Source organism: Solanum stenotomum, chromosome 9 (genome assembly GCF_019186545.1).
Source record: "Solanum stenotomum isolate F172 chromosome 9, ASM1918654v1, whole genome shotgun sequence".
Taxonomy (NCBI): domain Eukaryota; kingdom Viridiplantae; phylum Streptophyta; class Magnoliopsida; order Solanales; family Solanaceae; genus Solanum; species Solanum stenotomum.
Window position 1 is genome coordinate 7,978,925 of NC_064290.1, and position 17,591 is coordinate 7,996,515.

Below are 17,591 nucleotides of genomic sequence, written 5' to 3' on the forward strand. Positions count from 1 at the left end.
CATTTTATTATAACAATTAAGTTTTTCATTTTTAAAAATAAAATAGAATAACTAAAATATTTTTAGCATTTTGCTATAGTAATGCTTTGACTGTACTACACATGCATTTTATATATGACATCAATTACTTTCGATGCCAAATACTCCCTCCGTCCTATTTTATATGTCACATTTTTACTTTGCACTTGCATTAAGAAATAATATAACTTTACCCTTTTATCCTTATTTAATGTTTTCTTAAGTCAACTTAATAATAAATGATGAATACATTTTCAAGATTAATTAACTACTCTATCAAGGGTATAATACGCAAAATATGGTAATGTATGCATAAATTTTATAAAATGACAAGTATTATGATCCAGCTATTTATAGAAATGAATGACATATAAAATGAGACGGAGGGAGTAGTATAATGGAAGTACCCACGAATTACAGGGACGTACCAAGCATCCAACTTGTTGCTATTAATTAAGAGTGTTTCCACCACTAATATATAGTGCGTATTGATGTCATATATTAAATGATAATATCATTGCAATTTACAAAAACCTACTTAATAATTCCATTAATTAAAAATTTATTTGACTAATAATGACTTCCAAGAAATTTATTGATAATTTAGTCGATAAGGTTAAGAAAAAAAATATTAAAACATGTTACCATTTTTATTAGTTAAAAAATTATTTACTTAAACCAAGTTTAAAAAGCTAGAGGCAAGTTGTTGAGCACGTGACGTGGGTTGAAGTCCAATATGGATATGCATCATCAATTAGAGAAAGAAAAACTATAGTGAATTTATTTCGAGAGAATTTCGTTAATTTATTTTTTACTTTTTTTTGCGGCTTTCGTATTCAACCCGATTGATTTACTATGTGTTACGATTGTTGGAAAGTTCAATGCATATAACAATATGATTATGTTATATACGATAACCATAAGTTAGATACTTCATGGATAATATTTAAGGATTATTATTCATTTAATTGACAAGTTCAATAAATTCATAGTTTTTGCAATCTTACTAAAATCTTCATAAAGTTGATTATTACGATTTGATTGACTAGTTTAATCAATTCATAGCCTATAAGTCTTTTTTATTTGGATTCGTGTTAGGTCTAGTTTTATCACTTTTACTGAATTATTGATAATAACTGCACATTTACTATATAGGCACGGTGATTAATTGAAACTAACATATTTTTTAAAAGAAGACACTTTAAACCGATTTACCCTAAATCATCCTCAATAGAGTAATTAGACCCTCAGGGAATATAGAAATATAAAAAATTATCACGTGTTAAATTAGTTTTTGGATTAACTCACACTTCAAAAATTAGCTTAAAGAAAAAAGAATTATCCAAGTCTTATAAATAGTCCGTCCATCTCATTAATCACCAACATGAAACTTTTACCATTTTTTTAACAGCCTGATTACTAGGACGACATTACTTTCTATCCTAATTACCCAAATTGAATTAAGTATTATCAGCATCCACTACACACCTAAATGGAAAAAAAAACAGAAAGGTAGATTTCTATCTAAACTCTCAGCGTTCATTCTTTAATTCGTTATAATAAAAATAGTTTTTATCGGTAATAAATATATATATTACATAAAGAGTATTAAATTATTATCGTTATTAGTTAATTATTATTGGATTCAGTATTGCTATAAGCTTCAAGGACATTTACAAAGAATGTTAATTGCCCTTAAAATATATACTTAGTATCAATAAATTATTATTATAATTAATTATCGCTAAAAATTAATTTTATATACCGATCACCTAACTATGAGTAATTAGAGAATTTTCACTAGATAAAATGGGGTCCCCCATTAGCTGTAAAGAACTCAAAAACAACTCATGAACCACACACAAGTCCACAATGGTTGCATTAGCCGATCGACTTTTCTCCTACCTATGCTTCAACGAAACTACTTACGTAAAATATCGTACTACCAAAGCAAAAAAAAAAAAAAACCTATTTATACCCCATTTCACTTATGAAACTTACTCATTATTAATTTCTAATGAAAATAATGGATACCAAAGAAGCTCAAAAAAACCATTTTTCATCAATATTAACTAGATTTCATGCTGGTTATTTTAGAATAAGCCTTTCTTTATGTAGCCAAGCGTTACTATGGAAAACATTAAGTGAGCCATCGGACGATATTCATAAAATTCGAAATATTTTTCGAATGCTTCCTTCTACAGCTTTCATTCTTCTATGGTCTTTAGCTTTATTTGCGTTAATATCACTCTCTTTACTATATTTTCTTCGCGTTTTATATCATTTTGACATGGTTAAACGCGAATTCTTGCACCATGTTGGTGTAAATTACCTTTACGCCCCTTGGATATCGTGGCTTGTGTTGCTACAAGCAACCCCATTCTTCAAACATGAAGGGGTTTGTTTTCTTATACTTTGGTGGATATTTATTGTACCAATATTGGCATTAGATATTAAGATATATGGACAATGGATTACAAAGGGGAAGCGTTTTCTATCAGGAGTCGCGAATCCTACTAGTCAATTATCGGTTATTGGTAATTTGGTAGGAGCAAGGGCAGCTGCTGAAATGGGATGGAATGAGAGTGCACTATTGTTGTTTGCAATTGGAATGTCACATTATTTAGTGTTATTTGTGACACTTTATCAAAGGTTACCAGGAAGTAGTTCAATTCCAGCTATGTTAAGGCCAGTATTCTTCTTGTTTTTAGCTGCTCCTAGCATGGCTAGCTTGGCATGGGATTCTATTTATGGAAAATTTGATTCTTCATCCAAGATGCTATTCTTCCTCTCCATTTTCCTCTTCCTTTCACTGGTGAGCATTTTAAAAGCACACTTACAACATCTCATGATATTTATAAAGCATAAAAGTAAGAGTTTAAGTTATATATACGGACAATATAAACAACTTTTTACATTGATGTTTCTTTTATCTGTTATAATAACTTGTTTTATTTTTAAGGTTATAAACTTCACATCCTATAAGAAACCTATTTGTAAATATATTCTTTAGATGAACTGATAGTGTAAAATAACAGTATAATTAGCAAGGATAAATTGCGCAAGAAAATTAAGAAAAAAGTGAGTTTTTTTTAATTTTATAATGTTAAATGAGTCTTGATGTTAGAATTAAAGAATTATTACTTTTAGACATACTAAATAGAAAGTAAATAATATAAAATCTAAAACAAATCAAATATTTTTTAAATTTTTGTTGTTGTTGTTGATGTTTGAACTAACTAGAATGGAAAGAATATTTGTTTATTCCTTCTTCTATATATAGTAGGAATATTTTTTTTTTTTTTGTATGTTTTCTTTGAAAGAAGAAAAGAAAAAAGTGAAAATAAAGAAAAAAAGAGAATGATGTGGACCGTCTAAATTGACCTTCCAAGTATTCAAGTACTAGTTGGCTTTTGCATTTGCAAGATTTTGTATTTGTCATTTTCTCCATTGTACGGCATGATGTTGTTGCCTACCAACAGTTCAATTCATAACCGTCACCGTCATCTTAAATACACTATGTGTCCCTTTTTGTCAACCTAATGTACCACTAAGATTTAAGACTTGTCTACTTGTCTAACGGCGCATCTAGAATACCGTGTTCAGAAATTCAGTAACTTTTATATAGATATTGTATTTATATTGAAAAATTTATTATATATTAAAGAATTTAATCGTAACAAAGTAAGTATTTGGTCCAGCCGTAGAAACGAAACTTGCTTTAAGTGTTGTTGTCCTCATCCTTAGTGAGGGTTTGATTTTCCTTAGGTTAGAGACGGAGCCAGGATTTTGAATTTTAGAATGATAATTTCAAATATTAATAACTAGTTTTTGAACTTAATAGTTATATATATATACACTTATTTTCTAGATTTCTTTATACATATATATTACTATTTGAGCAAAAGCTATTGAGTTCGATCGATCTTGTATGGACTTTTGGCTCCGCTCCTACTTTGGGCATTTATAATAAAAGATTTTGAAAAGTAGAATTGAGATATATAGCTAGAAACTCATAAGCTTTAAATCTTGAATCTGTTTCTATACGGAAGTAATGCATTCTATTTTATTTTTATGAATATATGATGACTAAAAGTATTGTTTCCTAACTTCTTGTTGAAATTGTACGTACGCAGGTATCAAGACCAGCCTTATTTAAGAGATCAATGAGGAAATTTAATGTATCATGGTGGGCATATTCTTTTCCCTTAACAATTATGGCAATGGCATCAACTAAATATGCTCAAGAAATGAAGAATACTGCTTCACACATATTAATGTTGTTTTTGTCTGCACTATCAGTCATAGTATCACTTGTCTTAATGATTTTTACTGCCTTAAATTCCAATTCACTTTTACCTTGTGATGCTGATGATTCAATGCACTGCATTAGTATTAATCAACGCTCCTCAATTGTATAATTGTAGTAATTATTTAATTAATTTATTTATTTTCGAATACTATGTAAAATTAGTAAAGGAATTGTACTAGTTAGGCTGTCATTAATGACTTTTGTATGTATTTGTGATGATCAAAGATGGAAATAATACCTAAATTGTTTTAATTATACGCCTACTTAATTTATTTGGTTTTGGTTTATGCGACGTTTTATTAAATTATATTTAACATTTTTATTAACTTTCAATTTCATCATGCATGTGTTTACCTGTTTTTATATTCATAATTTCAAATTCAGTACATGACATGAATATATATTTTCACACTTGTATTGAGTTATTATGTCTCTGAATTTGTTTGAAACAAATTTTAAAGTGATATAAAATATATTGCACCATAAATAAAATATGAAAGAAATATAATTTTATTGATAAATACTACGGGTACAAATTTGGCTTTTTCTTAATTATTCTCTCTTCCTAATATTCATTCGTGATTCAAGTGACATATTTCTCAAAATAGAATTATTTGAACTTGATCTCCCATCTTCTTGAGTTATTTGACTATCAAGAAGCGTTCGACATGTCTTGATCTCCTTATAAATATGTCAAGATTTTACGGGCTCTTAATTCGAGATGCCTCTTTAAGTTAATATATAAACCTTTATATAGGCATGAACTAGGATTTAGATTTGAATAGTCTCCAAAAACTCTAACTGGAATTATATATATCTTGTAGATAGTCCACATTGTTAATTATTTAAAATATCTCATAGAATCCTATAATATTTCGATATTTAAAGTATTAAGCGATGTCAATGCTAGCTAGCTCTTATTGGGCATGTATGCCGATGTTGCGGGAGGTGATGTTAATCGCATCAAATCAAATTATATCATATAAAATGAGACGGACAAAACAGGAGTATAATACTAAGGCAGAATCTGGAGTTAAGATATAGCCTGAACACAGCTGGACTCAACTGAACATTCCTTAAAGTAGCTTGTCCTTTACTGCTCTATTTTTTCCCCTAATATTACTACTTTTTCTCATTTGGTTGTTATAATTAGCAAAAAAGATGAAAAAAAGGTACCCACGCGCACAGTGAAAGCAACAATGTGGGGTATAATTAGATTAGGTCTTTGTGTACTTGCCCCTTAGGTTTGATATTTTGCTTATTTTCAACCATTCCCATTGATAGGGTTATGTAGTGGGAATACGACCACTTGGACCTTTTTACCACTTTTTGACTCAACTCAAGTTATAAAAACCTTTCAAAAGTTATTTGGTAGGATGCATTAGATATAGTTTACAAAAATATAGTATAATGTGATTTTAAAGATGAGATTTGGAAAAGAAAGTGTGTATATAATTTTATTTCTATTTTGTGAAGATAGAAAAATTATTTCTTATTGATTATCGGCTAAAAATATATCAAACTCAAATATAAAAATAATAATAATAGAGAAACGTGAAGAACAATAGCAAACAAGAAACAAGGTGTAAATCAAGTAAAACAAATAATGGGTAATAGTGAATTTAAATAGTTACTAGTATGAAATTTTAGGCATAATACACAAATATGATCCTTAACTAATTGGCTTCAGCGCATAACGATGACCTCCAACTTTGGGAGTGCACAGATAGACATTTAAACTTGTATTAAATTGAACAAGTAGACACACGTGTCCTATGTGACATAATACATGTAGGATGCCACGTTAGACACAAAATTGCCATGTAGGGCGAATGTGTTTATTTGTTAAATTTTATATAAGTTTAAGTGTCTACTTGTGCAAACTTAAAGTTAAACGTCACAGTTGTCAGTTGAATCCAAGCTAAAAATCATGTTTATACATTATGCCTATAATTTGATTGCAAATTTAATAAAAATGGTAACTAGTAGTACTAGATTTTAGTATCATAATTCATATGTAAATCGTAAGCCATTTTCCGAAATGATAATCACGGAAAAACCTTTGTATAATAACAATAACAATAACAAGCACTAATAAATAAGTAATGGCCAAATTAAAAGGAATTTAATCGTATCGAAAAGTGACAAAATGAATAAGTCGAGTTGGATATGAGTTAATAAAGAATGAGCCCAGGTCAGAACTGATTTATTCCTTCAAAAAAATATTCCAAAAAAATATCATAGAAGACTGACTATTCCTTGGAAAAAAGACAATCACTACTTCTCTATGATATACTAGATAATTTTTGGCCCGTGATTCGGATCCAATATAATTTCACAATTTTTTTTGAAAAAATTACGCACGATTTAAAATATTATAATCTCTAAAATTTCCACCATTTAAAAGAATTACAAAAATCCTCTTTCGGATACATCCATATTCCCTCTCGGATATCCATCCCTCTCAGATACATCCTTCCGATGAAGTAATGTATCATTTGCAATGTATCGAACAACCAAGGAATGTATTCGAGAGCAAAGAAAAATTTGAGATTTTTGTAATTGACGAAACTTCTGGGATAAGATGTAATTAGCCCCCAAATGTGAGAAATTTCTGTAGTTAATACTATTTTTTTTCCAATAAACAACTTCAATATATTACTTAATAATTTGTTTCAAATGTTCATCAGACATAAATGCGTTGTTTACAACCCAAATTGAGAAAGTTGAATTCCAAGAAATTCTATGTAGCAAGGAAATAGAGAATTGTGTTAGATTATGAGTTAAAACATTTCGTGTTCAAGGAACATATAAAATGTTGATATTTTAAAAAAAAGTTCATCCATCTTCATATATTTTCGCAAGTGGTATCTATTTTCCACAATATTGTTGTTATCTTCTTATTTTAATATTTGCACCATAAGCTTTGCATATGATAAAACTAATCATTGATCAACTAATTATTCGTAAAGATCGATTCAAAATCTTTCAAATCTCTATTGCATCAACTTAAGTGTAATTTGTTTAAAGTTTACTTTGTCAATGAATTTTGTGATACATTTTATTATTGTCTTCGACAAATAGAAATACTTCTATTTATTTTTATTTTAATATTGAAAGTATTTATTAGAAAATTGATCTCTAACTCCACAACAATAAAAACAATCATGAAAACAACTTTATTTCTATATACAATAACAATTATCTTAATGCTAAATTCTAAATTACATTAATAATTTTTTTTATACTGCATTCTAAATATCATGACGTAAAAGAAAACTCTAAATCTTACCCCTACAAAATAACCAATATACTTGTTTTTCTTTTTCAGGTTATTTTTCCCTAATTTGTTTTTTTAATTTTTTTCTTCATCTATATTTCTCAACAAAGTCCTTTTCTATTGACATTATCTTTTGTTCTTCTTCTTTATTTTTTTAACTCCTCATTTTTTTAGTTTGTATTTTAAAATTTCTTAGAATTTGAATTTTAAACTTCTTTTTTTCAAATCTTCTCTGTTAAATAGTTTATCATATTTGATATTAAGAAAAAATCATATATAGAAATGAAAAATTAATATTTTTTAATCTTTCGAGGAATACATTATCAAATTATTAATTTCTTGATCGTCAAACTTTGTTCATTCTTTTAGTCACGAAATTTGATATTTTCTTCAAATTAATTAAAACATATTGATACATCATTTTAAAGACTATTTTAATAATCAAGATACAAAATTTAGTAATTGTCATATTATGTAACAAAATATTAAAAATATGTTTACATAATAATCCTTAAAATTATTTTTAAGAACAAATATTAACCATTCAAACACATTTTATTTAAATTAGTTCAAAATTTTCTTTCTAAAACATGTCAAAACAAGTTTATCATTTGCTATTCATTTTAACACAATTACAAAAATATCCTTATGAGACCATAACAAAAGTAAAGATATGTAAAGATTTTTTTAGATTTTCATTTTGACCATTAATTATACAATTATTATTTTGTCCTTAAATAATGTTAAAATTACTAAAATATTATCGATCATCCTTCTCATGGCTCTTCTATATAATAGAACTACTTATATGATTTACATTATCATATACTGACACTCAGACTATTATATAGTATTTCTTTATTTCTTAATTAAAAATATACATGTAAATTTTATATGATGCTAATATGATATATATTATATACTTACAATTTACCTGATATAATTATGAGGTTAGTAGGATTAGAATACACGATCTCAAATTTAATTAATAATATCTTAATTATTATACTAAATTTTTAATTTGTATCAAGAGGTGTTAATACTTAATATATATAAATTAAAATTTGACCTCTATATACAATGTGATTTTCCAACGAAGGCACCCCTTGCATAAGGGTGAGTCCTCTCCTGATTAAGTCATATGATATCATTTACTAATAAGATACCATAGAGGATTGATTCACTCCTTCGAAAAGAAGGCTTTAGTCTTCTTTGATAACCACATATTCTATATCATATATTGGCAGAGTATCGTAGATGATTAATTATTCCTTCAGAAATACTTTTTTATTCGATATAGCATCCATGACAAGGTATCATAAATGACTGATTTATATGTTTAGAAAATGATTATCTATTACATTCACATGATATATACTACTATCATTTACTGACAATATATTATAAAGGACATGTTCATCTCTCAAAATAATTTATTTTAATTTTAAAAAGTACAAGAAATAGAGTTCTGATTTAACTTTGATATTTTAGTTTACATTATTTTCGAATAATTTTATTTGTAAATTAATTTATGAAAAATTGAGTCAAATTTGATGTAATTTTTTTCATTTTACTTTTTTAATAAAAAATATATTTTTATTAATTTAAATGTTAATATTTAAGTTAATAATCTACTTTTTATGATCTAATTATTTATTTATTTATTTATTTTTATATTTTATTAATTTAAAATAAATTATTAATATTTTTGTCTGTATATTTTATTTTTATCCTTAAAATGAAAAAACAAGAGAAAAAAACAAAAAAGAGAAAAAAAAAATAAATAAAAAGAAAAAGGAACTTAGGAGAAAAAGGGACAAAAAGAGAGAGAAAAGCCTAGACAAGGTTTGACGCCGCAATTCAAGGGATTTATATATGTGAAGAAATTAATGGACGATCAAAATTTTTGCAAGTTATCGCAAATATTAGATGATAATCTTATGTCTTATTTATAAAATTTGAGTAAACATAATTAGAACATAGAAGACATTTTTCAATGGTTGTATAATTTTTTTAATATAAAGGACAAAATCTAAATGGTGGCTCAAAAAGAGAAGTATTTCTTTTGATCAAGTATACTATAATTGAGTAACAATTACTATATATAATTTTTCCTTTTAGTATTTATGAGTTCAACAGAAAGTATTGTTGCTCTTTCTATTCTACTATATTAGAAGTATCAGTTTATTGGTGGTATCAACGTGTGTGTTTATTGTATCTGTTGTTTGTTGTTCTGACTCGACTTAATTTGAATATTGATAATTTTGCATTGTGGCTTTATATGAAACTCAATATCTTTTTTTCTTTGTTATTACAACTTAGAAGAGAAATTACTGAGCATGGGAATGAAATAACCCAAATTATAGGTGGAAAAAAAGGCAAATAATTTGGTTTAATTTTTATATTTTTTATGGTTCTACACTTCTACTTTGATTGTAGCTAGTATGTATACCAAGAATAAGTGTTTCTCCACCAGAAGAAAATATGCAATATTTTAACACCCATAATTCTTGGATCCAACAGAGTCTCCTATGTATGTAATAATTTTCTCAATCAAAGTGAATATTGTTGTGAAGTAAATGTTAGTTGGTAAAAGTGTCATGACTAACTACTTTAGATAATGAAATATTGTCTCAAATATATAATTCCTTGATGAGAGTTCTCTAATTTGGCATAATTAGGTAATAAGTGACATATTTCAGAAATACTTTTATGGAGGAAAAAGTGCAAGTAATAGAATTAAATATTTTTTTCATTCTTCTAGAATGAACTTAAATTAAATAATTAGTACTATTGTTCTGTAAGTGCACAATAGCATATTTTCTTTGGCTCTATATGGTATACTTTAAATCATTTCAGCAATAATTAACAAAGACGAAAAGAAAGAGAGCAAAAGCACTAAACCTGTAAATATATTTTTTTTGTCTAAAAATTATGGAGAGAAATGGTTATCTCTTCACTTATTGTTACCTGCCTTTATCATAATGATGATGGAGTAGAGTATGAAGTTATTAAAAAATTCTTGCTTAAATTATCTATTTTCCGATAATTTTTTTGGAAAAAATTTGTTTGTAAATGGGTTCTTAGAAACGAGTTCTCAAGTCCAAACACACTCAAACATCTATGTTTCCGATATTCATAATTTGAAATTTTTGAACTAAAATTTTCAAGTATGTACTCAACGGTGCTATCAATATTTTCTTCTAAATCTCGAGTTACACACCAATCCAAATTTAGAGTGAGATTATTATTTATTATTACATAGAATCTCAACTTCAAAATTCAATCAACCATTCAAAATTTTGACATAAGATTTTAATTTGATTTCCATCGATTGAAAAATGATAAAACAATAAAAGAATTTTTTTGACACCTTCTTCTCACCCATTTTTTGGTATGAAAATATTTTTCGGTATTGTAATGGTGAAATGAGTTGTGATTATGGTTTACCGGTTGATGGTCTAGTGGTGAAATAATTGTATTTCGTCAGTATGTCACGTGTATTAACATTATATACGGGCCAAACACATATACAGCTCCTCTAACTTGTCCACATTTTTCATTTTGACACTTTATCTTAGCCTGTTCTATTTTAACTCTTAAACTCCATTTTTTATGTACCATTTTAACACGAAATGCTATTTTTATGATTTCTTTATTTTTATATATATTCTTCAATTGCAACTTATTATTTTAAATCGACATGTGTCAGTTAATTTTAGTTAAAAAATTAAAAATTAACAAAAAATAATTCTTTTTAAAAAATAATAATTTCTTTTTAAGAGTGTTATGTATTTTTGTGTGAAAAATAACCGACAAAATTGTGTTGGTTTTCTTTCTTTAAAATCACTGACAACCTAACAAAGTTAGTCGAGTTTTAACATTGTTTAGTAGTGTTATTAACAATGAACAAGAGTCTTCTTTTAGGAGTGTTATTAACAAAGTCAGTCGAGTTTTTTTGAAGATGGATTTTTTTATTCGTATTGATTTATATTAAAAATTAAAAGTGAGTATTTGCGTTAAATTTAGATAGCCTAGATGATAAGAAAAAATAAATAAGTAGTGTTATTTAATTTAATTGAATGTTTAAGAAAGAAAATCAAAGAACTTTCGTCAATTTATTTTCATGCAAAAATACAGAGAAATATCAAAAAATAATATTATTGTTTGAAAAATTTTATGTTCATTCGCGAATGTTTAATTTATTTTACGAAAATTAATAGGCACACGTCTATTTTTTGAAAATAAGAAATTGCTATTGAAGAGCATAGATAAAAACAAATCATAAAAATTAGTGCAAGTGTTTAAATGGTACAGAAAAAATGAAATTTAAGGGTTAAAATAAAACAAGGCTAAGTTGGAGTGCCAAAATGAAAAATGAGGGCAAGTTTGAGGGGTTGTGTATGTGTTTGTCATAATACATAAAGAGAAAAGACATAAAGTCACCACTGAAGTTGTTTCGAATTTTTAAAAAGACTCCTTAACTTTGCAACCATCCTATTACCTACTAAACAATTATGAACTGATATTATTATATCATTTTATTATTAGCCCCAGATTTTAAGAAACACGTGTGTTTCACACTCTAATCATTGCATGACACGTGTTAATTTAATTAATTATTTTTTCATTTTAAGTTTTTTCTTTCTCTCTCTTAATATTTGACTTATTTTAATTTTGATTTTATCTTAAATTCCAATTCATCTTTCACCCCCCACTTTCAAGGTGATCCATCCCTCCATTTTCTTTCTTTTACTTCACCTCCCACCCTCACCCCACCCCCATGTCAAGTTGAACCCCTCTCTCTTGTTTTTTCTTTTCTTCTTCTCCAATCAAATTCTTTATTTCAGTGATTTTTTTTAGGAAAAAAAAATCATACTATTTTCTAGACTTTATTGAATTATTGATAACAAAACTAGTTATTTTTCTAAGAAAATTTAAAATTATGAAGGTATCATCAATTACTCCTTTTCATATAACTTCAAAATTAAAATGATAATTTTAAAAGAATCAATGAATTCTCCAAAATTGAAAGAACTTGATTGAAATCGGATAAAAAAACTATATGATACCTCCTAATCATCTTGAAATCTAATGGATTTATCAAATTGTTCAAAATGTAAGAAAATATTTAGATAAAGTTTTAAAATTAAAGAGAGTAGAACTAATAGTAGTAAAAAAAGAAGGTGAAGTTATGGTAAAAATGGTGAAATTGAAAGTGAGAAGCTTCAATGGAGATGACAATGAATGTTTGAAGAAGAAAGAAAGAGAAAAAAATGATAAGGAAAAAAAGTTAAAATAATAAGAAAATTTATTTTACAATAAAATACTTGTAAAAATAAAATTATATTAGTTCTTTTAGGTAGCTCACTCTCTTTGAGAGAGTGCACACACTCTCTATGTAAGGTGGACAAAAAATGATGTAATAATATCAGTTCAAGATTATTTAGTGGGGTAATAGGACGCCCGCATAGTTAATGTGTCTTTTTGAAAATATGGGACAAGTTCACTTGTCACCTTATGTCTATAAACATGACTCTTAACTTGGCTTCAGTTGGCAACTATGACCTTTAACTTTGGGTGTGAACAAGTAGACACTTAAACTTGTATAAAATTGAACAAATAGACACACTCGTCCTATATGGCAATTTTGTGTCCTACATGTATTATGTCACGTAGGACACATGTGTCTACTTGTTCCATTTTATACAAGTTTAAATGCCTACTTGTGAAATCACAAAGTTGAAGGATATAGTTGTCAGTTGAAGCCAAGTTAAGAATCATGTTTATGTATTATGCCTAAAATTAATGATGTACGATGTAGGTCAAGTGTATATATGTCCAGTGGTGGTTATGGTTGTCTAGTGGCGGTAGAGTGATTATTTTGTGTATGTCATCTAATGTATATCATGTATATCAATATTAGATACATGACACACATGTAACTTACATAGATACAATAATACACAACATATCAAGTTATTTCTAACTTGCTCTTGAAAATTTCATCGATGTTCATAGAACTAGAGTTTCCAGAATTTATATACGTTTATCCTAGTTATTCATATACGATTTATAAAAATTTATGATAAATTACCCTGTTTGTTTCGGCAAGCAAAATATACAAACGAAGTTCTAAAAAATTCCTAAATGTATAAATACAAAATTTGTATATACTTACCTTGTTTGAATATTTGCAAGCAAAATATACAAATGGAAAAACGAAATATACAAACCACAACCTCCATAGCAAACTGAACTATGACTATGGAGCGCAATTACCAGAACTATAGCTATAGAGCCTTATTATATCTATTATCCTTGCTATTTTTGAAATTTACTCTACTATTGATAATGGGAGTCGGGACTTGACAAATTTCACAGCCATCCTAAATATTCACCATTAACAGTTTTGTTGTCGATGATGGGAGTTGGGACTTGTTAAAATATAATGGCCACCATAAATAGTCCCATTAACATTTTTGCTCTTGATGTTGGTGTTTACATCCATACTTTATTCAAATAGGACGAAACGTTATGGTAACTCAAATAATAATTTAATTAATTCAATTCAATATAATTAGTTTTTTTTTTAAAAGAATAAATATTTAAGAGTCGCCACCTAATTTTAGGAAAAACGAAGAAACCAATTAATTAATTAACCTAAAAGAATGTCTACGAAACCAATAGATTTTAGGTAAGTGTTCAAGCTATTTCAAAGGGAAGATATTAGGCAGCCTTCAAAATCCACAATTGTGGATCCCAACTGAATTCTTTTTTTCAAACTGAGGAGGAGTTAAAAAATGTGATATACACAGATAATAAAATAAAACAATAATATACTAAGCAACCTAAGGTTTGCCCAACGTCACTATATACAAAATAGTGAACAAAGAATGTAATCCGAACTTCATTCGAATAGCTTCAATGGGAATTAAGCAACTTCGGACACCTATAAAGACACTTAGTAAAAGTGTTAGTACTAAATAAATATGAATAAAAATAAATGGATCAAATAATAACTTAAAAATAAAAACATGTGTTATTAACATGGGAGACCTTGAAAATCGACGATAATTTCTTCATCGGCTAATTTAACATATAAAATAAATGAACTTAAATTAAATTTTCTTCTTTTAAAATAGGGAGGCCTAAAAAACTGATTGAGAGATTTTTTCATTTGCCAATTTTAACTTGTAATTATTAAATGTCAATTCGAGATAGCAACCGAAAGTAAAAATAGCACGAATCATACAAAAATAATTCAAGGAAATAACAATCAACAATGGATAATAGGAATAACTTTGCATATTGCCTTAAAACTCCAAGGCTCACCACTGTTATGACTTATGGTAGATAAAGAATATTCAAAATAAAGAAAGAGAAAAAAAAATCCAAGGCAGTGAACAATAAAATATAAAACAACAATTCAAAGTGCCAATAATCATTGGAAAGCAAATCATTACTACTAAATAAATTTAATGCGTAGAACAATTGCAACACAACATGCATAATTCCATATAAACAACATAACAATGGTTCAACATAGAGGGTAATATAACAATAGCTCAACATAGAGGCTAAAATCACCAGCTAATAATTTTTTTTTAATGAAAATCTTATTCGTATTTAACTGTATTTTTAGACTGCGCTAAAAATACCAAAATAAATATAAATAAAATTAAAAAATAAAAATAATTTTTAACAAATGTAACGAATAAAATAAATGGCATTAAAAATGTAATTTAACAAAAAATAATTTTTTAATCAAACTGAACAAATATTTAAACATATTCAATCGACTATGACCAAAAGAATGTAATCAAAACCGACTGATAAAAATCCTAAAATTTTGTGAAATAAAGATAAATATCGATAAACTTATTTAAAATTATAAAAAATGTATTTGAACTATTGAATGAATAAAACTTAAAAGTTATGAATTTTGAAAATGTTATGCCAAAATTGGATGTCAACCATTGGGGAGTGGTCAAATTTCACGTCCACCCTAAATATATAATTAGCACTACCAATTTAAATCTTTATAAATAGTCCCACTAACATTTTTGCTCTTGATGGTGGGAGTGGCCAAATTGCATGGCCACCCTAAATATATAATTACCACTACCAATTTAAATCTTTAAAAATAGTCCCACCAACATTTTTGCTCTTGATGGTGGGAGTAGTCAAATTTCATGTCCACCCTAAATAATTACCACTACCAATTTAAATTTTTATAAATAGGCTTATGTCTGTGTGAACTAGTAACTTGAGAAAAAAATCTTTTATGTAATTCACTTCTCTTTAGTTTCTCTACTCCAAACTCTACCAAAACTCAGTTGAAAAAATGGATGGATTTGATGGTGAGGCAGAGATTACACGTCGAAGTGACAATCATCATCCTACTGTTTGGGGAGATCATTTTCTTGTCTATGCTAATCTCTTGGTAAATTTGAATGCCTAGTGTGTTCATGTTTTATGTGTCGGCTGAGTAAAGATTTTTTTTTACACTTTCAAGTCACTCGAAAATATTTACAAGTAAGCCTTTTAAAATTATAAAATTTGTAATCTTGAAAATAAGATAAGGTAATCTACGACAACGTATAAAAATAAATATGACCTAATAATATAAACATGTAATCATGTATTCCCTTACTACCTTAAACTCTTATTTTTACTGTGACAGTACTGTCTATGCTTTTGTCCATTTGTTTTCAGTTGAAACACTTTTGATCCATATTCTTCTTGCAAATACTATTTGGAGGAAAAAAATATATATATTATTTAAACAAAAGTTATTTATTTACACGTACAGGGAGCCAATGAATGGGAAGAGAAGGAACATAAGGATCTAAAAGAAGAAGTGAGAAAAATGCTAGTGATTTCTCCTTCCAAATCTTTGCAAAAACTTGAACTTATAAACACAATCCAATTGCTTGGAGTGGCATACCATTTTGAACATGAGATTGAGGAATCATTGAGTAACATCTATAATGGTTATGAAGAATGGATTGGTGAATTTTGTGAAAGTGGCCTTCATGTTGTTGCTCTAAGCTTTCGATTACTTAGGCAGCAAGGTTACTATGTCTCATCTGGTAATTAATACTCCCTCCAATTCAATTTATATGACACTACTTGACTAGATACAACATTTAAAAACCCAAAGAAGCTTTTTAACACTTATGGTCTAAAACAATCTTAAATATTCATGATAAATTGTCTCAACAAGGTTAAAACAAAATAGACAATTGTACATTATTACTCGAGCTTGTTTGTTGTTTTTTCTTGACCCCTACCATATTGATATATGACAAAAAGTTACAAGAGGTTAGAGGGGGACATGGACCTTACCTCTAACCTATCAGAGGACTAGTACTAAGAGTAACACCAAAAAAGCTGATGAGAAGGAGTAGCCTATACAAGATCTTCTCATCCTAATCAAGAGTCATACTAACTTACAAAAAAAAATTACTCTTTTCTAACTAACTAATTTGTACAATTACTCAACTACCCCTTCACTACTTTATCTTCAAGTAACTCTCATTTCATCAATACAAGCATTAACATTGCTAAGAATTTTGATGGTCTCCTTGATGATAGGTTTCATCTTGAGATTGGTATAGCTCCCATCAGTATTTAATTTTATAACTCCTGCATCTGGCATACTCCCAGCTTATTTGTTGATAATTAAGATTTTAACTTTTACACACTAGTATGAATACATATTTTGAAACAGATGTGTTTAGAAAGTTCATCGATGACCAAGGAAATTATAATAAAGCATTGGTTAACGACATGCAAGGATTATTAAGCTTGTATGAGGCAACACAATTCAGAGTACATGATGAAGAAATTTTGGATGAAGCCGTTAATTTCACCACCACTCATTTGAAGTTATTGTTGCCTAAATTGAGTAATTCTCTATCGATGCAAGTCAGCTATGCCCTAAAGTATCCAATCAACAAAACTATAGCTAGGGTA

General features: G+C 27.6%; 2 protein-coding genes across 2 annotated transcripts in view; both read left to right on the top strand.

Annotated features, from left to right (window-relative positions):
• Positions 1-2,023: 2,023 nt before the first annotated feature.
• LOC125877066 (S-type anion channel SLAH1-like) lies at positions 2,024-4,474 on the top strand. Its single transcript, XM_049558384.1, has 2 exons — positions 2,024-2,833; positions 4,155-4,474. The coding sequence occupies exons 1-2, from the start codon at positions 2,036-2,038 to the stop codon at positions 4,437-4,439; spliced, it is 1,083 nt and encodes a 360-aa protein (XP_049414341.1). The 5' UTR covers positions 2,024-2,035; the 3' UTR covers positions 4,440-4,474.
• Positions 4,475-15,957: 11,483 nt separating this feature from the next.
• The window catches only part of LOC125877234 (sesquiterpene synthase 15b-like), a 1,937-nt gene continuing 303 nt past the window's right edge, over positions 15,958-17,591 (top strand). Inside the window, exons 1-3 of the mRNA XM_049558580.1 lie at positions 15,958-16,056; positions 16,426-16,705; positions 17,347-17,588. Coding sequence (XP_049414537.1) covers positions 15,958-16,056; positions 16,426-16,705; positions 17,347-17,588 — 621 coding nt within the window. The remainder of the gene's footprint in view (positions 16,057-16,425; positions 16,706-17,346; positions 17,589-17,591) is intronic.